The sequence below is a fragment of the Narcine bancroftii genome, chromosome 3, assembly GCF_036971445.1.
Source record: "Narcine bancroftii isolate sNarBan1 chromosome 3, sNarBan1.hap1, whole genome shotgun sequence".
NCBI lineage: Eukaryota > Metazoa > Chordata > Chondrichthyes > Torpediniformes > Narcinidae > Narcine > Narcine bancroftii.
Window position 1 is genome coordinate 54,576,090 of NC_091471.1, and position 24,730 is coordinate 54,600,819.

Here is a 24,730-nt window from a genome sequence, read left to right on the forward strand (position 1 = left end):
CATCAGATGCAAGGATCGACAACGAGATAGACAACACTCTCCAAGGCAAATAGCGCCTTTGGAAGACTACACAAAAGAGTCTGGAAAAACAACCAACTGAAAAACCTCACAAAGATTAGCGTATACAGAGCCGTTGTCATACCCACACTCCTGTTCGGCTCCGAATCATGGGTCCTCTACCGGCATCACCTACGGCTCCTAGAACGCTTCAGATATATACTTTACAACCAAGGGCAGTTAAACTCATGCAACAATAATTGAATTGAACTAAAATTAATTGAATTAAATTGTTTCAAGTTTTTGTTAGGTTTGTGTGTACTGAGATAGATTGAAAACTTAGTTTTGGATTTCCAAAATAAAAATTTACAAAAAAAAACACATTTATAAGATTAATCATGATAAGGGTAGGATTTAACTAAATGTACTAGATTTGACTTCTTCTTTGACAATCCATTAGGATTGAAAATGACTCAATGCAGTATATTCCAGAAACATCCAGCTCTTTTGCCTCTTAATAATTGCAGACAATAGAGAGTGAATATTTTAAACATAACAATGGTATAGCTTTATAATTAAATGAGGGTCAGATTTCCTTACACACAAGTGCTGGAGAAACTCAGCAGGTCCCATGGTGTCCTTCAGAGACAAAGATATATATCGAATGTTTTGGACCCAAACCAGTCCCTGTCGCATTTGTTTTTGCCTTCCTTGTCCTTTTCTTTCATTTTTAAAAATTTACTACTAAATTCTATCTTCTTCACCTTTATCTTGATTGTCATTGATTATTATTTAAACTTTTCCATCTTTCAAAATTACCATTCTTCGTAGCAATATTAAAAGCCATTTTCTTAATTCATTGCTGTTATATATAGAGAATTTAGGTTAAAATGGCTTAAGTTAAAATGTGATGATTAATCATCAAAAGGGAAGCCAGAACGGACAGGGAGCTTACTAGCAGCCAAGGACAAAAGGTTCAGCTGGATATGTTTTTTTAAAACATATCTTTTCATGGTCATAGTGAGAGACATGCAGGAGACAAAAGATTGATAAGAAGGGTGAGAAACAGAATTTAGTGTATGTAGAGTTCGCAGCGTACGTAACGAACGTGATAATTAAAAATGCAGTTATACTTAGAATGCTTTTGCAATACTAACCAATTAAAACAGTATTAATAAGAAGGGGAAGGGCAAACAATAAGGGTATAAAAATCAATGCACTGTATGTATCGGGGCTTAACTGGTGAGAAGCCAGTTGAGTCCAACTCTGCAGACTTGTAAATAAAGCTTGTCGTGTCATCAGTTTTAAAGAGACTCATGTGTGAGAAGTTTTATTTCTGACAAATGGGGGCTCGTCCGGGATCTACACTCCGGCCGTGAGGGGAGGCGAGAAGAGGGACATCGGAGGTGGTGCACCCCGCTGAGTTCAGCGGCTCCTAGTCCCTTGCTCGTCGCTTCGGGCGGCTTGAGCGAGTGGTATCCGGACAAGGTGACACGACAAGACGGAGAGGAGAAGGGTGACGGTTCAATCCCCGGGAAGACACCGGTAAGTGACGACTTACGATTGTGGTGTGGGGATTGGGTAACAGATGTAACGGGATACACCTGTTTGGATAAAAAAAACCTAACGTAATAGATCAGGTATAGAGCTTTTGTCGTGGCGTGAGGACCCTGTCGTGGGACTCTAGGATAGACCCCAGGGAAACCTCGGCGGTAACCGAAGGAGGGACAGCACCTCCGACGAAGTGCCGAGAAGAGAGGGGTCAACCCCAGGGAAACCTCAGCGGTAACCGAAGGAGGGACAGTACCTCCGACGAGGCGTCTGAGAAGAAGGGAGTAGGGTCCAGAACGAGAGGGTCCTCAGCAACGATAAACAGATCTAGGTGGGAAAATGGGAGGATCAAAATCTAAGGGCTAGTCTGAAAATTCAGGACAATTCCTGGGAGTTCCCCTTGACAGCCCTTTGGGGAGAATGTTTGAAAATTGGGATAGTAAAAGATATCGAGACAAAAACAAGAAAAAGATGATCCAATATTGTCTCCTTTGGTCGAAACAACCTATTAAAGGTTCCTCGGTCTGGTGGCCGAAATTTGGATCTGATGAGGATTGGGTTAGACAAGCATTAAACATATATGTAAATTCGAGACCAAAGGTGAATCAAGAAGAGTCAGCATATGCATTTTGTTGGGTTCCCTGGCCAGGATCCTTAACAAAATGTTTTAAATTGAGGGTAGCGGGAGAAAAGAAGTGGGAACCTCTGGACAACCTTCCCCCTCCTTATATTCCCCCGGTGCCTACTGCGCCCGAGGAAAGCTCATTACCGGAGGGGAAAGGTGATGAATCTGATTGCCCCGAAAGGGGCCGGGAAAAAAAAAGGATGAATTAAGGGAGTCGGACCCTAAACTTCCACCGGTAAACCGACCCTGGACAAGATCCCAGACTGGTCCAGGACCATCAAAGTTTTCAATAAGCCTAAATCCCCTGAGGGAAGTTCCTATGGGAGGACCGGGAGGGGGAACGGGATATGTGAATGTTCCCCTAACTAGTACAGAGGTGCGGGGATTTAAGAAAGAAATGAAAAAGTTATTGGAAGATCCTATAGGACTGGCTGAACAGCTCGACCAATTCCTGGGACCAAACACATATACGTGGGGGCAATTGCTAACCTCAATCTCTTTACTTCAATCATCTTCCCAGGGAGAATTTATCTTCATTTGTTGAGATTATCTACAAACCAAGCATTTAATCGAATTTCTCTATTTTAGTGAATTTACACCTTATTCCTAGGAATTATATACAAGATGGGGAATAATTTTCAAACTAAAATGTGTCACTGTAAACTTCAGTATTGCCGTGGTTAAAATATGTTTCTTGCTCACCACTTGTCTGTTAGTAGCTTTTTTGTTTAACATATTTTTATGCTGTCTCCTAGCAACATATTTGCTTCAGGGCCATAACTCGTTTCCTCTGCTTGCTTGGGAAATAGTATTTTAGTTTCTTTTGTTCTGCAGAATGATGGTAAAAGCTTTTTCTGAAAATTTCTATTGATCATTTAACAACTTACAGTAATGTTAATAATATTTAATATCATTTAATAACATTTTGAAAACTCAACTTCACTCTAGTATGAATTTGTTTGAATGAGTCATAGACAACAAGATTCTTTTAACATCCAAGTGACTATAAAAGAATGTAGTCGCTACAAATATGAAATTTATAGTTTTTTTTTAAATCACTTTTTCAGGATGCTTTCTTCTGATTTTGGATTAATTATTATATACTTCTTGGTTAGTTGCACATTTTATTGTTTCAAGAAATCATGTCTGATGCATTTTATAACATCATCCTTTGAACTACTTTTGGCTACCTTGATCTGCTCCATTTAATTAAGTTTAAAGACACCCATAACTATTTGATTGCCTTTGCATAATCTCTTCTTTCCTTCATTAACAGTGTATCTGCTGTTAGGTGCATACAAATCCTCATTCATATTAATTTCAACATCATCTTTTGAAATAAAAGAATTAGAGCCTCATGTCATTCTTCATCATCAGGGACTTCCCACTATTATCACAACTTTAATTTCATCTGTCCTTCCCGAATGCAAAAATATCCTGAGGACATTGTGCAACCATCTCTTTAATGGCTATTTGATGAAACCCAATGATCTCTCTTTGTACCACTCATTAATCTTGTAAAGAGTGCTTTCAGAAATCAGACATTTTACTTTGAGGGAGGGAGTGGTCAACGTCAGAGTGGGATGAGTCAGAGTGTTAAGGCTTTGGCTCAACAGGCTTCAGCAAGAACAGGTTAGAGGTGAGGAATAGAGGAAGTTGAAGTCAGAAAGGGCCACATATACCAGGGAAAAAAGGATTCAGGAGGTAAGCACAGGTAAGGGCAGGTATTTGGATATCATATATTTTATTCCTCTAGTCAGTCAATGGGAATGCCAGCCAAGGCAGGGGAATGCTCCTCTTGAAAAATTTTGGTTGTCAGAGGAACCAGCATTATCCCTGACAACTTCATCTGTAGAGGTGCATCCAGCAGCAGCTCTTGACAAGCTGAGTAAAGGAATTGGAGCTGGATGAAATGAGAAAGGATCTAGAATGTGTAAATGGGATAAATTGTTTCCAGGCAAGGATGTGAGAGGTAAATGGAGGACCTTTAAAGGTGAAATTTTGAGAGTAGAGTTTGTATGTGCCTGTCAGGATCAAAGGCATAGGGAACCTTGGTTTTTGAGGGTTATTGGAGATCTGGTTCGGAAGAAGAGAGGTGTATAGCAGGTATAGGCAATATGGAGCAAATGAGGAACTTAAGGAGCAGAAAAAAATGCAAGAAAAAAAAATCAGAAAGGCTAAAAGAAGACATGAGGTTGCTTTGGAAGACAATGTGAAGGAAAATCCTAAGGGTTTCTACAGGTATATTAAAAACAAAATGATAGCAAGGATCAAAATTGGTCCCCTTGAAGATCAGAGTGGTCAGCTTTGTATGGAGCCAAAAGAGATGGGAGAGGGGAAAGGCTCTGGATATTGCTTATATGGACTTTAAGGCCCGCATGGGAGGTTAGTAAGGAAGGTTCAGTTGCTAGGTATTCATGGTGAAGTAGTGAACTGGATTCAACAATGGCTGGTTGGGAGAAGACAGAAAGTGGTGGTGAATGATTGTTCTTCAGATTGGAGGCCTGTGACGAGTGGTGTGCCTGATGGATCGATGCTGGGACCATTTTTGTTTGTCATCTATATCAATGATCTGGATGATAATGTGGTAAATTGGATCAACAAATTTGCAGCTTTCACTAAGATTGGAGGTGCTGTGGAAAGCAAAGAAAGTTTTCAAAGCTTGCAGAGGGATTTGGACCTGCTGGAAAAATGGGTTGACAAAAGGCAGATGGAATTTTATGCAGACAAGTGTAAAGTGTTGCAATTTGGAAGGACAAACCTAGAAAGGACACGCATGGTGAATGGTGGGCCACTGAGGAGTGTGGTAGAATAGAGGAATCTGGGAATTCAGATACACAATTCCCTGAAAGTGGCATTATATGTGGATAGGGTTGTAAATCAAGGTATTGAGTAGAGGAGTTGGGATATGTTAAAATTTGTATAAAACATTGGTGATGCCAAATTTGGAGTATTGTAGGTCATTTTGGTCACCCAAGTGCATGAAAGATGTCAGTAATAGAAAGAATACAGAGAAGATTTACTAGGAGGTTGCCCATACTTCAGGAACTGAATTACAGGGAAAGACTGAACAGGTTATGACTTTATAATGAAGAATGAAGGAAGATTTGATAGAGGTATTTTAAATTATCAGGGGGATAGACAGAGTAAATGTAGATAGGCTTTTTCCACTGCAGGTAGGTGAGATACAAACCAGAGGACATGAGTTAAGAGTGAAAGGGGAAACATTTAGGGGAACATGAGAGGGAACTTCTTCAAGCAGAGAGTGGTGAGATGTGGGCTCAATTTTAACATTTTAGATGAATTTGGACTGGTACATGGTGGGAAACATATGGAGGGCTATGGTCTGGGTGCAGGTCAGTGGGTCTAGGCAAAAAACAAAATGGTTTGCTACAGACTAGAAAGGCCAAAGAGGCCTGTTTCTGTGCTGTAATGTTCTATTGTTCTATGGTTCTATTTGTTGATTTGACTTTACTAACTAATATAGAAGACAATAACATGAAAATGCACTCAATTCTTGTTTCAAAGATATACTGCAAATTTGTGGCCATAATTTCTTTCAATAATTTTGTGCCCTTTTCCACAGAGACCCCACTAATTTGGCATATGAATACCCTGTGTTTAAAGGCAGGTCAGGTTGGATCGGAGCATTCATAGTGAACTAAGAAAAGCTGGGTCAGCGTGACCTTTTACGTCGGGACCTAGCACTTCAGAGCAAAAGGAGGCGGGACCTGAGCATTACTGCATTGTCACCCTGGGAAGGTGTGTAAGCTTTTGACACATGAGCATGCGAAACGCATTGCCTCTGATACCACCTACTTTTAAGGGTAAATACCTGGATGAAAATGACTCGCCCATCACATTTTGTCACAGTCACAAAGGTAAGTGAAGCACTTATAAAGACGGTTCATTACTGTCTTTCAAGGGCAGTGTAAAAGGACTTAGATACATCTCCTCCAGATTGGAGGAATTACGCACTTTGAGACAGTTGCCTGTACAAGGTCACAAAGGTAAAGATATGGTCAGACTAGAAGCTCAGGTTCATGGTATGAATGAAATTAGAACTGGCTAGGTTGATAAATTAAAGAGATTTAAATATGGAGTTTCAGGGAAATTATGTAGTATGAAAAAGAGTTGCTAATGCTGCATTACACATTATAAGCTGGTACACAGCTATGTAGGCATACAGGAACAGACAAATATTTAGAGATAAATTTATCAGATAAGACATTGACCATCATTTAAGCACAACAAAACACTCACCATAGTTTCAATAGATGACAATTTTTTCTTTGATTTTTCATCTTTTTTTGCAGACTGTATCTTTGGCTTCTCCTTCTTGATCATTTGCTTTGCTAATTCTTCCTCGTAGGCGTCAAAGATTTCTGACTATCAGAAAAATTAACAATTTTAGTAATAAAAATGCAAATAAATTGTCTTCAGTGTTCAAAATATATCAAGAAAAAAAATGAAGTACTACAAAATAGAAATAAATAATGTTAAAATAAATTTCAAATTTATTGTCAGAGTATATATACATATAACCTTGAAATTCCTTTTTTCCTGTAGGAGCAGGAGAATTACCACTAATTGGTAGTGCAAACAAACTGTACATAGCGTAATCATTTAAATACAATAACTGTAAACAGATAATGAATGTAAACAAACTGTCTGCAATAGAGGGAACAAAAAGGGAAAAAAAAATCACTAAAGTACACAAGTAAGAGTCCTTAAATGAGTCTCTGATTGAGTTTGTCATTGAGGAGTGTGATGGTGGAGGGGCAGCAGCTGTTCTGGAATCTGATAGGGTGAGTCTTGTGGCACCTATACCTCTTTCCTATGGCAGCAGTGAGAACAGAGTATGCTCAGGGTGGTGAGGGTCTTTAATGATTGCTGTTGCCCTCCAATGGCAGAATTCCCTGTAGATGTACTCCATAGTGAGAGGGTTTGCCTGTGATGTCCTAGGGTGTGTCTGAGCTTAAAGGCCTCCAAAAGAAGCTCAGAGGGATTGGTGTTCACATACCAGACTGTGATGCAGCAGTCAGCACACTTTCCACCACACCTCTAGAAATTTGCCAGGGTTTTTGGTGTCCGCACCGGTTCACTGACTTTGTGCGCCCTCTTCAGGCATTGGTCCCGGTAGATCTTCATTCAATAACAATGGGCGAATTCAATGCAGGTGGAATCTTTACTTAACTAGTTCCTTTGGCTGTCCTTTTGTAAACATTTCCAAATAATAAAAACATTCTTTAGGATCTTGGCACTTCTTTTCAATATTGTGTCTAAAAAATCTCATGAATGATTGGTACTGAAGTGGTAACCATCATAATTTTTAATCTCCTTCTTGGGCAAAGAGAGAGACTGTAGCTGGATCAATGATGTGGCATTTCAAACATAAACTGGATTAGTAGGTGAATTGGCCACAGATTGTATTTGTGCAGCATGTATTTGTAGGCTGGATGGGTCTGTTACCATGCTATATCTCAAATTTGAAAAAATAAAATTAAAATGTTGTAGCGACTACTTCTGTAGAATTACTAAAACAATACACATACACCAGGTTAGTCAACACAAGTGTTTTATTTAGACTTTACAGGCTTCTTTTATATAGCTCATATCCCAGGCTCCATGGACGGGGTGAGACATCATTATGAATTTGCCACTGATCCACAGGACCAGCAGGTTTACATTAAGCACAGTGAGAGTCCTGCACCTTACGGCAGGAGATTCAGCAAACCAACGTGCTGTTACTCAGCACCACGCGCGTGCAGTCCATTAAATGGGTGAGTACCCAGGTGTCTGTCCTATGGCTCCATGCACCTGCCAAAGAACCAGGCTGGCGACGGTTCACCCATTCGGCCCGCTACAATGTGATAGAATCATTGAAGCAGATATAAATGGCCATAGAATTTTGCAATTTGGTAATCATAGGAAATTCCAACATCTCATTAATGAGAACATCAATCAGGAACAATGTAACAAAGTGAGTTAAACTGACAATTTCCTCAAATTTTATAGAGTGTGTGTTGGATTTTTTATTTAATGATCTATATTACATATTTACAAGAAATCGCCATTTTATTTTGCAAAAACAATTGTATATATTTTAAAGTAATGAAAATTAAATATTTCACTCAAAATATAATGACTAAAAAAGACTGAATTTTAGAAGGTTGACACTGCTGACACCAAAGGGACATAAAATCAAATAACAGTCAGCATTTAGATGCACATTTTCTCAGTGAATTTATACAGATGAAATTTACATGGATGAAATAATTCAGTTTTGCACTTTTGCAGGCTATTGAGGATCTAGAGGAAAAAAAAGAATAGTTTCACCTGGTCAGCAGTAGATGAAAACCTAGCTCTTGGGGGTGGTTCTGTCTGGCTTCCCTGTCCCTGCAGCAGAGTATAAGACGACTTTTAATACAGTCACATCACACATTGGTATTTTTGTCAAAAAAATGTCTGCATCAAATAATTATTATTTAATATAACCTGGTCAGGTAAGTACTCCAAACTACTCTCCTAAGGAGGATTGTAAAAATCAATGAGACACATTTATGCATTTGTAGCCTTTAACTCAAGTTTCACAATAATAACTGGCATTCGCATTGTATGTTTATCATGGAAAATAATCCACCGGACAAAAATTGATACCAAAGCTAACTAAAGGATATGCTGCATTCATTCACTTCACCTGATAACCATCTTGTATTTTCCTGTGTAATAGATCAGTATCCAACTGTGTGTGGATTTCTCCCCCCCCCACTCCCCAAAATTCTGGCAAGCCTCTGAAAATCAAAAGGCTTTAGATCAAAAACATACTTCCAGCCTCCTCTGCAGCTCTAGCAAGTTGAGATTAATTATTGCTAGAAAAGTCTGGGTAAAATTATAAGTGATTTATAAACCCCATGGATAAGTTAGTACAAGGAAAGGTCATTGCTAAGTGTTCTCCATTTGTACTCTTTGGGATCATTTATTTCATGATCTCAGACTTGTCACCAACATTCACATGTAATAGTCTAGAATCAATTGGAAATTGAACAGCCAGACATAGAAAAGAATCTGGCAATTGAAGCATGCTCATGCAGTAAGTAATTTCTGGGGAAATTCATGTTGAGATGATTGTACCAATAATTTGTGCTGCATCTTGTTCCTTCATTTCCACCCAATTCATAGTATTCAGTAAAGAAACTCATTAAGGTATCAAACAGCTATATGTATATTTGCTTCCACCACTACAGGAGTACATAATAGGCTGCAATTGTATCATTCCCTTATTTTTCATTCCTCTTTTGAGCAGAAAATTTACCAGTACATGCTTTAATGCTAGAACATCAATATTCATTCATCTTTCAATCTAATTTCAGCCTGGAATGAGTTCTAAGTGAAAACACAATTGGTGCTCATCTGTTGCCAGTTTGGTCAAGGTAACCCTTATTATTCATTTTCACTGCTTTCTTACTGTTCTTCAGTGGGTCTTCATGGGCTGACACTTCCCTGCTTCTTCTTTGATGGGTAACAGTTGGTTATTGGCCAGTTTTTGTTGATATTTAGCACACATGCAAATCTTATCTCAGCAGGAAACAGAGAGTGGGAATAAAGATCTTATTTTGGTTGGCTACCAGAAGTGTTGCACAGGGTTGGTGTTGAGGCCACTTTTTTTTTAAAAATGATGTTTATTAATGATTTGGATTGCAGAATAAATGGTTATGTGGCTAAATTTACAAGGTAGATGGTGGGACAGGTAGGGAGGAGGAAATGGGAGAGGCTGCAGAGACTTAGATTAGGAGAATGGGCAAAGAGGTGGCAAATGAAATACAATGTTCAGTCATGTATTTTGGTAGAAGGAATAAAAGGGCAGGCTATTATTTGGATGGGGAGATTTTTTTTCAAAATTTGGATGTGCAAAGGGTGTTGGGAATCCTCATGCAGTATAGCCTAAAGGCTAAGTCAGTGGTGAAGAAGGCAAATGCAAAGTTTGCATTCATACCAAGAGGAAAAGGATACAAGAGCAGGAATGTGAGGCTTTATAAAGATTTGCTTTGACCTCAGTTGAAATAAAGGTGGGCTCCTTATTTGAAAAAAAAATGTGATGACATAGGAGAGGGTTCAGAGAAGGTTCACAAGAATGATTCCTATAATAAAGGGAGTAACATACAAGAAATGTTTTATGGTTTTGGACTGTACTCCTTGGAGTTCAGAAGAATGAGGGGGAACCTCATAGAAGCATTTCAAATGTTGTTTCTCATGGTAGGGGAGTCTAGGACAAGAGGGTAAAACTTTACGATAGAAGGACACCTATTTTTTTAGCCAGAGAGTGCTGAATATCTGAAATTTGCTACCACAGGCAGATGTGGAGGCCAGGTTGTTGAATTTATTTATGGCAGAGATTGATAGGTATCTCAATTATCAGGGTATCAAAGGTTATGGGGAGAAGGTAGGGGAGTGGGGCTGAATGGGAGAATGGATCAGTTTATGATGGAATGGCAGAGCAGACTCAACAGGCTGAATCGCCTTCTTCCACTCATATCTTATGGTCTATCTCTTTTTTGTTTGGTCTTCAATTTATTCTTCAACACAGCTCTTGGCTTGAGATTATTCTGAGGATTTCAAGGCACCCGTTTTGGATTGCCTCTAGTGTTAGATACCTTTGCTAGAAGAATTTGCAGTTAAAAATCCTAAGGTATTGCCCTATTTCTGAATGGTTAGACATTTCAAAGTTCTTCAGTAGAGTAAAATCGAAGGCATTTTTCTTAATTTATTGAATAAATGTCATTATTAGTGACATCTTTGGAATACTAGGGATTGGTAAGGAATTATACGAGTTTACCAATGGTACTGAGGTTGCATGGTCAGCCATGATCATATCAAATGGTGATGCAGACTCAAGTGACGGAATGACTGACTCCTGAATCTATATTCTATTAATTTATTCAAATGCAAGGTACCCCCATTTTAAAATAGACAAGTGCACACAGACATGGTATAACTACTAATTTTGTGTGGGTCAAACAAGAATTTAATTTTACAAACTCCAAGTAAAAATAAAAGCAAGGATCCTGAATATTAATCAGCATCCTTGCTCAAATCTACTTCTTAAACCCCTTTCAGTGAGGTGAGTTTCAGGAAACCTGTAAAATTCATAGTTATAGCCCCATTAAAATGATCATTCACTTCTTGTTTCTAAATTCCATCCATTCTTTGGCTTGGCTTCGCGGACAAAGATTTATGGAGGGGGTAAATGTCCACGTCAGCTGCAGGCTCGTTGGTGGCTGACAAGTCCGATGCGGGACAGGCAGATATAGCCTTATAAGAAAACCCCCAAGAATGTTTCCTCTCATTTCAGTTGTTACCTTTTCCCTCTTCAAAAAAAAAGCTATACCCTGGAATATTGGGCAACAAGTTTTACCCTTCTCTCCTCCATATTTCAATCCACACACCAAGTTTGATTGGTTTACCCATTAAGCCTCCTTCATTGAAAGAAACGCAAATGAAACTACGAGTCTTTCCTCTCTCTGCCATTCTGCTCACCAAGTTCTCTTTGACAACAGTATTTATCCCCACTCTCCTTAAAACAGTTATATGGTTATAGGATACCTTTTATTTTCTTCATATCAAAGGTTCAGCCAAGGGCATTTGCATGGCCCTATCTATGTCTGCCTTTTCATTGGCTGTGTGGAGCAGTCCTAGTCCCATATCAACTTTGACACCATTTTGCAATTCATTTTCCATGACATCGATGACTACATTAGTCCTGCTTCATGCACATGTGTGGAACTCATCAATTGTATAAACTTTATCTCCAACTTCTCCCCTGCCTTCAAATCACTTGAACAATTCTGGGCACATTTCTCCTCATTTATGTATCTCTCTGTCACCATCTCATGAGACAACTATCCATTGACATCTACTATAAACCTGTGGACACCTAAAGCCACCTCTCCCATCTATTTCTCTCAGTTTCACTGTCTATACCACATTTTAAAATTTTTAATTTTTAAAAAGATTTAGACATACAAAATGGTAACAAGCCATTTCAGATCTCATGTCCGTGCCACCCAATTTCACCCAATTAACCTACACCCCCTGTATGTTTTTTTGAAGGGTGGAAGGAAACTGGAGCACCTGAAAAAAACCCACGCAAACACGGGAAGAATGGTCAAACTCCTTACAGTAAAGGGGGGATTCGAACCCTGGTCTGGTCTCAATCACTGGCACTGTAAAGGCTTTGCACTATCCGCTATGCCAACCTAAAGATGGGGCTTTTCACTCCAGGACATCTGAAATATCCTCCACCTTCAGGAAATGTGGCTTCCTTTTCCTTAAACCTCAAACTTCATTAACCCCCTTGAAAGTATTAAACATTATAAATGATTAATTCCACATGGTAAGGGGGAACTTACGGCAACCAGGTTTCTATTCTAGTTTCTTACTGATTTCATTTCTTTTCTTCCCTTTCTCTTTTTTTCCTTTTGGGGTTAGTTTAGTAGGGGGAGGGGGTTGGGTTTTCTAGCATCATGTAATAGATTTGATGGTTATATTTTGTACTTGAATATTATTACATGTATGGAAAACTTTAAATAAAATTTTCAAAAACAAAAGGAATTTTGTTTCACTTTTATGGCATCACTTTAATGTGGTTAATGGACTGCACCTGCATCTCTTCATTTCCCACCCTCATTCAAGTTTTGTTCAAGTTTATCATCACATTTACCAAGATGCAATGATAGAGATTGTTTTGAGAGAGTGCTGTTAGACATATACATATTTCAATGATTAAGAGAGTATAAAAGTGTACAGCAGTTCAGTGGGAATGGAGCAAAATAAAGTATAATTTTGTTATTTTGATGCTCATTAAGAACTTTGATAGTGGTTGTGTGGTGGTCAGGGTGGGATGAGTTTTTTTTTTCCAATATATTGGTTGCTTTTCAGAACAGAAGTAATAGATTGAATCGATAAAGGCGGGGAGCAGTAAGTGCAGGGTGTGTGGGGGGGGTGGAGAGAGGGAAGGTGTTGGGGGTGGGTTTAGGGATAAAATAGCTGAAGCCTCTGCAATTTCTTGAAGGCTCCCTTAGCTCATAAAGATCCACCCTGGTAGGTACTTGTTTTGAAGTTGTTGAGCGATGCAAGTGACATGCCAAATTTCATCAGGCTCCTGAGGTAGCAGAGGCGCTGATGCGCTTTCTTGGTTATTGCATCGATGTGGATGGCTCAGCCCATTAAAAAAAAGAATTGTCTTGGTCCCTAACTTTCACTCTCCTAACCTCCATATCCAGCATATCATTCTTTGTTCCTTCTGCCAGCAACAATGCAACTCCACCACTGGTCACATCTTCTTTTCCCCACTCATTTCTGCTTTCCATCAGGTCAATTTTCTCCGTACTCCCTGTTCACTCCTCCCAAGGTACTTTCTCCCTAAATGTTCTCCTTCACTGCCAATCAGAGATGTAAAAAGCCACAGAATGTGAGGACATAGACATCCTCCAACCTCATGTATTGCTTCTAGTGCTGTTCATATGGCCTCCTCTACATCAATGAGACCAAGCACAGACTAGGAGACTACTTTGTCAATCATCTGCACTCTCTCCACAATGGCAATCTTGAGTGCTTGATGCAAGCAATTTTAACACCCTTCCCAAAATGACCAATCAGCCTCCTCCATGGTGATGCCAAACCCAAGCCAGAGGAACAGCATCTCATATTGCATCTGTGTAGTCTAAAACCCAATAGCATAAACAATTAATTCTCCAAATTCAACAAATCTCTCTCTTCTCCTCTCCCTCTCCCCCCCCCCCCCCCCCACCTTTTGTTCTATTCAGGTCCTCACATACTCCTCCTTCTTTACATCCCCCTTTCCAGCCCCCAGTTTAATTTCCTCATCCAATTCAATCTGCTTATCATCCAGGTATTCAACCCATTGGGTCCTGTATCCCTTTCCACCTACTGATTCCATTTTCCAACTATCCCTCCCTTATCTGGTTCTACTCATCACTTTCTTTCCTTATTAGATTCCATAAACTGTAGCCCTTTGTTGTCTCCACTCATCACCTCCCAGCCTAGATTGCTACATCCATAGACATTCCAGCAGCTCATATTTTGTTCCATATTCTAGCATCTGCAGTCACTTATAACTCTAAATGCTAAAAGTACATTTTAAAATATATTAACTGAGACTATAAGTCACTTTTTGCTTGCATTCTTGTTCCCAGAAGGTTTAGCTTTTTGAAGGGTTCGGATTACAAATGAAGTTTACCCTCATAGGGTTGGTGAAAGTCTGCGAAGCTCTTTCACTGTAATTGAATTGGTTGGGAATTTTTCGCTCCTGTCTGGGTTTAATTACTTCCTTCTCTTCTTCCTCTTCCATTGCCTGCAGAATAATCAATAAACCCACATAAAAAGATTGTATTTCAGATAAAATGAATTAGAAACAATGAACTAAATTTAAATTATGATTGCATAGTATTTTATTAGAAACAAACAATGAATTTAAAAATTATAACTCAGGAGACACACTGCAGATATTGCAACTCAGGTATCATCATTGATTCCTGGAGAAGGGTTGGTAGGTTGCCCTCATGAATTGTGGCAAATATTATTGGTAAGGAACTTCTACTTTTAGGTGAGTAATTCCAGCACTGTTAAGGAGAAATGTTTCAAAATCAAGAGAATGTGGGGCTTGGAGGGAACCTTACTGATGGTGTATTCCCAAGCACTCACAAACTTTGTCCTTCAAAAATATCTTTAATACCTAAATCATATGGAATAACTAAGTCAGTGAGTACATTGGAAATATCTGCAAGCTATTGTTATATGTATGTTTATAATAAGGAAAAAAATGTATCGCATTTTCATTGATTTGAAACTCCTTAGCGACACAAAGTTGATGTGGTTCAGGCTGGCTTTGTTATCATTTTTCATGCTCGAGTGACGTAATAAAAATAAATATCAAAGGCAAATGCTGAGTAATAGTTCTGCCATTCAACAAAATCGGGCCACTTTCTTCCAATAACAACAATCTCTTAATTTATCATTTGAATCCAGGTAATCCAGCAGAAGAACAAACCATCAAAACAAACTAGATGAAATCAAAGAAAATATCAAAAAGGTAAAACTCAGAAAAGGTCATCCACTCAGTGCATGGACAAAGAATGCAAGTGAGACTAAAAGGAATAAGAAATGGAATTGGTCAAAATAATTAGGAACGCAAACCAAAACTATAAAATTAAATTGACAAGTACTATTAAATGAAATGATATTCTGCAGATACACGAGTGACAAATGAAAGATCTGCAGGATAACATTTCAAATGACGATGACAAAAATTATAAAAATGTCACTTTGCTTTTGTGTTTACCAGGTGAAAAGATTAAAAGAATAAAGCAGAATAAGACCTCAAAGCATTATTGGGAGAGATTATGGCCATAATTAACAAGGTGAAGAAGATGAAATCTGAGTAACTACACACTTGCATTTTAAAATAGATCTCCAGATCTTTGTTTTGACAAAGATCAGTTATGGCAATACTGGCTCACAGAAAGGGCAGCTGGTTGATAGGTTACTGGAGAACATTCTGAGGGAGAATATTTGATTGCATTCAGATGGACAAAGGATGATTCAGTAGAGTCAGCACAGTTTGGTAAGAGAGGTCATATCCCACAAATCTATTTGAGCTCATTGAACCCATGACCAAAAAGGTTGACGGGGCAGAGCTGTGCATGTTGCATTTATGGATTTCAGCAAGGCATTTGACAAGGTTCCACATGAGAGACTCCTCTGGAATATTAGATTGCATGGAATTCAAGGAGAGAGAGCAGAATAGATAGAAAATTGGGTTCAATGTATAAAGCAGAGCGTGATGGTAGAAGATTTTTTTTTTTTTTTTAAACTGGAGGACTGTGACTAGTGGTGTGCCATAGGGTTCATGTGTGGGCCCATTGCTGCTTATCATCTCCATATCAATTATTCCAAATAAAATGTACTGTATTTCCATACTCAAGAAACATTGAAATGGAGACATGGATAGGTTTAGGTTATGAACCAAACACAGATAGATGGGATGAGCGTAGGTGGCATATTTTGGTAGGCTTGGGCAAATTGGGCTGAGGGGTCTGTTTCCACATGTATGACTTGGTTTGAAGTTGAAAACTATTCTATAATAAATCTTAAGTGGCAGAGAGGATCACTGGAGTCTCCCTCCCCCGCCATCGACGTGATCTACCGGGACTGTAGTCTGAAGAGGGTGTGCAAAATCATTGAGGACCCATTCCACCCTGTACCTTTCAGCTGCTTCCATAGAACACTACAGCTTAGAAACAGCACCCTTTGGCCCTTCTAGTCTGTGTTAAATCATTTTTTTTTGCCTAGTCCCACTGACCTGCACCCAGTCCATAGCCCTCTCCATCCAAGTATGTACATGTTCAAATACTACATAAATGTTAAAATTGAGCCTGCATTCACCATCTTAGCTGGCAGCTCATTCCACACTCTGTATGAAGAAGTTCCCTTCACGCTTCCCCTTTCACACTTAATCCATGTCCTCTGGTTTGTATCTCACCTATCCTCAATGGCAAAAGCCTATCTATATTTATTCTGTCTATTACTCATCCCCCCACCCAATCATAATTTTTAAATACCACTATCAAATCTCCCCTCATTCTTCTATGCTCCTAACCTATTTAACCTTTCCCTGTAACTCAGTTTCTGAAGTCCAGGCAACATCCTAGTAAATATCTGCACTTTTTCCTGTAATGAGGTGACCAAAACTGTTCACAATACTCCAAATTTGGTCTCACCAATGTCTTGTACAACATTACCATCACATTCCAGCTCCTACACTTAATACTTTGATTAATGAAGGCCAATATGCCAAAAGTTCTTTTTACAATGCTATTTACCTGTGACACTACTTTCAGGGAATTGTATATCTGTATTCTCAGGTACCTCTGTTCTACCACACTCCTCTGTTCTTCCAAAAAGCAACACCTCACACTTGTCTGCATTAAATTCCACCTGCCATTTTTCAGCCAATTTTTCCAGCTGGTCACTCTGCAAGCTTTGAAAACTTTCTTTGCTGTGCACAATAACCTTCAATCTGCTTATCCAGATCATTGATATAGATGATAAACAACAATGGTACCAGTATTGATCCCTAAGGCACACCACTAGTAACAAGCCTCCAATCTGAGAGGCAAACATACACCGCCACTCTCTGACTTCTCCCATCCAACCAATGTCTAATCCAGTTGACTACCTCTCCATGAATACCTCGAGTCTGAAACCTTTCCGACTAACCTCCCATGTGGGACCTTGTCAAAGGCCTTACTAAAATCCATATAGACAACATCCCCAGCCTTTCCTTCATCAACTTTCCTGGTAACCTCCTCAAAAAACTCTACAAGTTTGGTTAAACATGACTTACCTTGCCCAAAGACATGTTGACTACCCCTAATTAGTTTCTATCTAACCAAATAATTGTATATATGTTCTCTTTGAACACCTTCCAATAATTTACCTACTACTCATAGGTCTATCATTTCCAGGGTTACTTTTGGAGCTTTTTAAAAAAAGCCAAAACAATGCGAGCTACACTCCAATCCTCTGGTACCACCCATGGCTAAGGACATTTTAAATATTTCTGTCAGAACCCCTGCAATTTCTACACTAGCCTCCCTCAAGATCTGAGGGAATATCTCATCAGGCCCTGCATAATTATCCATCCTTATTTGCTTTATGACAGAAAGTACTTCCTCCTCTTTAATCAGTATAGGTTCCATGACCTCACTGCTTGTTTACCTGACTTCCTACAACTCTTTGCATGTTTCCTGTGGACCAGTGAGGGGCTCTGCAGCTAAAGAACACACAGACAATGAGCTATTAGTAACTCAAGGTGAGGACCTATGCAGGTTGTGAGCTGCTGGAAATTTCAGTGAAAGAAATCACACCAGGCTGCAGATTGCTGGGCACTGGCTCAAGACTGGTTGATTGGATACCAGGTATCATAACTGGCATGCAAAAGAGTGCTGAGGGCACTGAAAGCTTCCTAATCATGTTGGAGGTTTTGATCTGGAGCTGGGATTGCCGAAGGTTTGGTCTGGAGTCCGTGTGAATGCAGAGGCTGTGGGAGCACAGGAGACTAATTCACGAACACTCAGTGACTTGGGGGGGGGGTCCTCTCTTTTGGTTCTCTTCCTCTGATCTCTGACTGTAAGAACGTGCCCGGCAATTTCTGCTGATAACGAAGATAATTTAATCCAACATTACACTGTTTTCATTACATGACAATAAATTAACCTTGAATCAATCCAGATAACATTTTGGCATAGTTTCTGTGCATTCTTCCAGGCGTCTTACAAGCAACAATTCATAGAGTTCTAACTGGTTAAGGAATAATTTTTTAATATTTTTTTTTTAAATTTTTATACATCCAGCATGGTAAAAGACAATTTCAGCCCATGGGTTCATGCCACCCAATTTATACCTTATTAACCTACATCCCCAGTACATTTTGAACAATGGGAGGATACTGGAGCCCCCAGAGAAAACCCATACAGACACAGGGAGAACATTCAAACTCCTTACAGATAGCACAGGATTCAAACCTTTGTCCGGTCGGTCCCAATCGCTGGTGCTGCGCTAACCACTATTCCAACTGTTCCACTAAATGTTGATCAGAATCTTGGGAAAACTTGCCTGTTATTATTCAAATCGTGCTAATAGACCATTTACATCTACCTTTCTGGTGAGGAAATGTGAGGAATGCCGTGCATTTATTACAAAATCATATAAAATTGACATTAATTGCAAGAACAATTTTGAAACAAAGAAATGCATTCTATATGACAGTATACAAATCTCTGCTTGTTCCAAGAGAAACTAGAAAAACAGATACTTTATTTTTCCCTGATATCTATAAATGATTATCAAAAGCTCGTTCAATAACATAGAATTCTTGTATAACCTGTAATTATAATTACATTTAAATATGAATAAGTGCATGTATATTGTTCAAATCAAATGCCTGTACCTTTGCATCTGCAAGTTCTTCAGCATCTTCTATATCTATCTTCTCTGCACTTTCAGATGGAATAACATCAATGGGTGTTGAGGTTGCTTCAGGTTCTTCCTCTAGATAACAGAATAGGAAAGGCTCGAATATGTTTACTTTTAATCAGTGGCCTAAAGATAATAGAGTATCAGTGGACTTTTCCACATCAGTATTTATAAAGTGCTATGTTAGAAGCCTTATGTGATGAGAGGAACGTACACAAACGAATGCACACCAACTCTCATTGTTTCACCTGCAGCCTTTGGTACTGTTATAATGAGGCCCAATGTAAATGTGAGAAACAATAGCTCATCTTCTGTGCAAGAAAGTTGCATTCTTCTTAACTCAATGTCAAATTCTTCAACTTTATCTATCTTTCAACTCTATTTTTTCTCCCTCTCTCTAACTGCCCCCATAAATTGGATGACCTCTACAACTTATCCCATGACAAATCTGCCCTATGCTCCACCATATTTTATGCAATTTAAAACTAGTTTTTCTCTTCAGTTCTGATCAAGAATCTTTTATCTGAAAGATTGCCTTGGTTTCTCTTTTCACAGATGCTGCCTGTTCTATGGTGTTTTTTTTTCCAGTATTTTCCATTTTATTTTAGATCCGCAATTTTTGATTGTTAAGGATTCTTAAGTGCAGGAATTACTCACAATTGGGGACAAGAACTAAATAGGAAATTCAGCATGGATTTATCCTGTCTCAAAATTTGATTGTTTTTTGGAAGTGATGAAGATGATTGATAAGGATGGCCATGGATTTTAGTAAAGCACTTGACAAAGTCCCTCATGGTAGGCGGCATCAGAGATCAAAGGGTTTTGACTAAGTTGGTAACATGGATGAAAATTATCTTGGTAACTGAGGACAGAGAGTAGTAGTAGGACTGGAGGGGTATTTACATGATTTTAGGTCTGGTGGTCTCCAAGGATCAGTGCTAGGACCGCTGCTATTTGTAAAATGTACAAATTATTGACATGAAAATCTAGATGATCGGATTAAAAACTGGTAGAGTTGTGAATAGTGGAGTTGGTTAGAAGATACAACAATCGACCACAATGTGGTGTAAACTATATAAACCTCTTCCTCATCACTCCTCCTTCCCCTTTAGTCTCCATTTTTCTGACATCCATGTAGCTATCTAGGAGTCCTTCAAATGTCCCTATTGTACCAGGCTCCATCACCATCCCCAGCAATATGTTCCTGGTGCCCACCAATCTATGTAAAAATCCTACCTCTGACATCTCCCCTCAACTTTCTTCCACTCAGCTTAAACCAAATTCCTATGGTTTCGGCCATTCCTGCCCCAGGAAAAACATGCTAGCTGTCCACACCATCAAAACCTCTCATCATCTTGTATACCTTTATTAAGTTCCTTCTTCTCCTCCATTGCTCTGACGAAAAAAAAGAGGTTAGCTCAACCCTTCTTCAAAAGGACATGCTCCAATCTAGGCAGCATCCCAGTAAATTTCCTCCACACTCTCTCAAAAGCCTCCATATCCCTCCTATAATGAGGCAATAAGAACTGAATGTAATACTCAAAGTGTGGTCTAACCAGTTTTCTAGAGGTGCAACATTACCTCGTGGCTCTTGAACTCAACCCCAGATATAGGTGTGCTGACAATAACCACAACAGCAGTGCGAGTATAAGACAGCTTTAATAAACTAATATGTACACTAAGAGGTCTCTCTGCAAGTCAAACCTGGAAGGCTCGACTGTAGCTCTGGACTGCCTTGAATACAAGGTCACCGAGGTGACCCCTGGTGACATAGTGGTGTAATTACATATCACCACAATAGGCTTTCTTAAACACTTACCAACTTGCACAGAAACCTTGAGGAATCTATGGACTTGGATCTAAATATATACAGAGTTAAGAATTCTGCCATTAACAAAGTATTCCACCTTCAAGATCCATCTTCCAAAATGTTTCACTTCACTTTTCAGGATTAAACTCCAACAGTCACATCTCCATCCAGCTCCTGTTACAATCCTCAAAACTATTAAAACAGCCCAGCTTTCACGTCATATGCAAACTTATGAAGCCACCCCTTCTCTTCATTGTCCAAATCATTTACAAATATCATAAGCAGCAGGAATCTAAGACAAATTCCACCAGGACACGTCACGGAGTGTGTGCTGTTTGACAGTCAATCTACTTTTGAATTCAAGCAGCCAAATTTATTTGGATCCCATGCATCTTGATAAGCCTAGTATGAGGAAACTTGCCAAACACCTTACTAAAATCCATATAACATAGCCTTATACATTTGTTTTGTTACCTCCTTGAAAAATTCATTGGGGCTTGTTACAACCTGCCCCTTACAATGACAGAAAGCTATGCTAAATAAGACAATTGAACGGTGATGTAAGAACAGTTGTGAGGATTACTTGAGTTGAAGTTTAAGTACAATTCATTGACCACATTTTCTTAAATAGTTACATTGACAATAAATGTTTCTCTATTCTTTCACATTTAGGTTTCTAATTTCCTTATTCCTGCTGCAGTTTTGCAGAGACAATCCTGTTTAGGTCAGTAGAGACACACAAACTGTTAATTACAGTGGGTAATGAGGCAGGAAATGGCAGATTCCATCTCGCTGGACTCTACTCAGTGATAGTCACCTAAACCATAAGAACACCTGCAACACAATGTTGTTCAATATTTACAAATCAGTGTTCAACCCTATCATTCTATCAAAACTCATAACCAAGCTAAAATATCTGGGACTCTATTCCTCATTGGCAGATCCCAGTCAGTGCAGATCAGCAACATCACATCCTCCTCTCCTACCATCCACACGGGTGCACCCCAAAACGATGTGCTTAGCAGATGACAAACACTGGTAGAGTTCTATTCCTTGTACACCCATTACTACATAGCCAAGTTCAGCTCCAACTCAATCTAGAACTAGAACGATGACACCATTACTGATGGCTGAATAACAGGAAATAATGAGACAGGATGGCAACAGAGAAGTTGGTGGGTGTTGCCAGAACATGGTACTCTCAAAATCACTGAGACCAGGAAGTTCATTTTTGCTTTCTGGAAGAAGCCAGGGGACCACGAGGTGGAGAGAGTCAGAACCTTCATGTTCAGAGAGTCGATATATCAGACCTCTCCTTGAGCCAGCACATCAATTGAACCATGAAGAAGACACACCAACACTAATACCTTCAATGGAATCTAAGATGTAGCATGTCATTGGATACTCTTATCAAACTTCTGGAAAGTATACTGGTTGATTGCATCTCAGCCTGGTTTGGCAAATCAAGTGACTAAGAATGCAGATACAGGCAAAAGGTTACAAACATAGCCAGGTTCATCCCAGGCTCTGACCTTCCATTCATTGCAGACATTTATGTGAGGCACACCCTCAAGAAGGTTGTTAAAATCATAAAAACCATAAACCCCCACCACCCAGAACATAATCTCTTCTCACTGCTTTGGGCATGATATCGAAGCCTAAAGACCAGCACCTCAAGATTCAAGAACAGTGTCTTTCTAACTTATCAGACTCCTGAATCTTCCCTTGATACACTAATAATAAACTCTCTGACAGAACAAAAGGATTGTTAGCACTTTTACAAGACATTCTTTTGCACTAGCACATCATAAAATAAAGTCTTTAAGAATATTTAATTTCATGCCACTAAATCCAACTCAATATTTTAACAATCTTTTTAAAAGGATAGACAAGGCTTCTACAACAGTTCAAAGCAACACAAAGCTGCCCTTACCTCACCAGCTCTGCCATGATCTTGTCTGACACCAAATTTCATGACTTGTTTTCTGATTCTGACTCTGAATGGTAGAGGAGGCTTGGATGGGCTCGATGGCCCATTCTTTTCCTATTTCTTGAAATTCTTATTCCAACTTCCCATAAATAGCACAAAGTTGAATGGAAACCATAAGTAAACAATGGGAGATTAAATTGGCTACGTATAGCACAATGCAGAGCTGCTGTCCATTTTTGGTGTGAATAAATGGTCTCTTGGTACTATATTAACAATGCCAAATCTCATTTATTCATGCTTTAAAAAATCATTAATAAATATGCCTTTGACCAATCTATGTTAAAAAAAAAAATCTGTATACTAAGTAACTCAGCTGTCTGGTTCTCCCAATTATGAATATTTTAAATTATTTTGGTAATTGAACCTAGAAAGAAAGAACTGCACATACCTTCAGAGAATTCCCATCTGGACATTTGCCGCTTTGCTTCATCTGAGTCCTTGTGTATTAGGTTTCCATCCAATGAGAAATGAATGGCCATTTGGCTAATTAATGGCACCTGTTTGTATGCCCTTTCCTTAAGTATAAAAGAGAAAGGCAAGTTAAGAATTCAAGCAAATCTTGTAACATAACAAATAATCCCTTTATCAACCAAAATTAATTAAAGACTAAAGTTTCAATCAAAATATTCGAGAAAAACACCAAGAATAAAATAGAAGCTGCAACACAGGTGCAGAGAAAGGAAGAATTGAAATAATTCTTGACCAATCAACTGACAACTTGTTTTTATATTATCTGCTTTACTAGCCAATTCAGAAAATAAGAAAGAAAGAGGAAGGAATGAAATGGAAAGTTTCTTCTGTATTCATTAATGAAGAAACTTGTCAAAAGATACCCGTTGGAAATGTAGGTGTAAAAATGGTAAATAGAACTTAATATAGACAGCTGTGAGGTGTGGCCCTTTGGAAGGTCAATTGCAAAAAAAAACATAAATTAAAAGTTAGGAACCTTTGGAGCAATGATGTAAAAAGACACCTTGCGGTGCAAATTAATTCTGCCTGAAAGAAGTTACACAAGTAAATAAGATAATAAACTGGAGATATGCAGGAGAGACCAAACATTGGTATCTGAAGATATGTGTAGTCTGCTGGAGGAATTCCGTGGGTTGGGCAGCACAAGTGGGAGAAAAAGAATGATTAGTGTTTTGGGCCAGAGCCTTTCATCAAGGCTGGAAATGGAGAGGAGAGTGTAAACAGGAGAGGGTGGGAGGTGTGGTGTCCCTGTGGAATTGGTGAAGCATAATGGACATAGGCAGAAGATTGGTGAATGCCAGTAAAATGGAGAGTGAGAAGTGAGGCAAGAAAAAAACAAAGAGTTAAGTGAAGGAAGACAAGTCATACATGTAGGAGTAGGTGGTAAGGACAACAAAGGCTGCCAGTCCTGGAATCTGATAAGATGTGTCAGCAGTATAAAAGACCAGATAGTGGGGGGGATGGGGGAAGAGAGAGAGAGAGAGAGAGGAAAAAAAGAGAACAATTGGGGGAGGTGGAGGGAAATGGGGAAATAGTGGAAGAGAAAGGAGTGATGTGACAAGGAGACATGGGGGGGGGGGGTGATCCCTTGGGGAAAGTGGAAAGGCATGGGGAGAGGTTGATATCTCTGTCATACTCAAAACGGACAACCAGTTTACCTATCTCGGCTGCACCATTTCATCTGATGCAAGGATCGACAATGAGATAGACACAGACTCGCCAAGGCAAATAG

General features: G+C 39.1%; 1 protein-coding gene and 1 long non-coding RNA gene across 5 annotated transcripts in view; one reads left to right on the forward strand and one right to left on the reverse strand.

Annotated features, from left to right (window-relative positions):
• Positions 1–24,730, reverse strand: part of dnai1.2 (dynein, axonemal, intermediate chain 1, paralog 2) — a 238,483-nt gene that overhangs the window by 177,189 nt on the left and 36,564 nt on the right. For all 3 annotated transcript variants that reach the window (XM_069924099.1, XM_069924097.1, XM_069924098.1), the window contains 5 exons: positions 23,417–23,543; positions 19,203–19,303; positions 14,433–14,546; positions 8,513–8,572; positions 6,437–6,562 (listed from right to left, as the gene is read on the reverse strand). In XM_069924099.1, coding sequence (XP_069780200.1) covers positions 6,437–6,562; positions 8,513–8,572; positions 14,433–14,546; positions 19,203–19,303; positions 23,417–23,543 — 528 coding nt within the window. The remainder of the gene's footprint in view (positions 1–6,436; positions 6,563–8,512; positions 8,573–14,432; positions 14,547–19,202; positions 19,304–23,416; positions 23,544–24,730) is intronic.
• On the forward strand, positions 872–12,709 carry LOC138757186 (uncharacterized). 2 transcript variants are annotated; one of them, XR_011353407.1, is made up of 4 exons: positions 872–1,542; positions 5,760–6,054; positions 9,547–9,606; positions 12,284–12,709. It is a non-coding gene; the product is annotated as an uncharacterized lncRNA (long non-coding RNA). The 2 variants fall into 2 exon arrangements; XR_011353408.1 differs by having other exon boundaries at positions 5,760–5,935.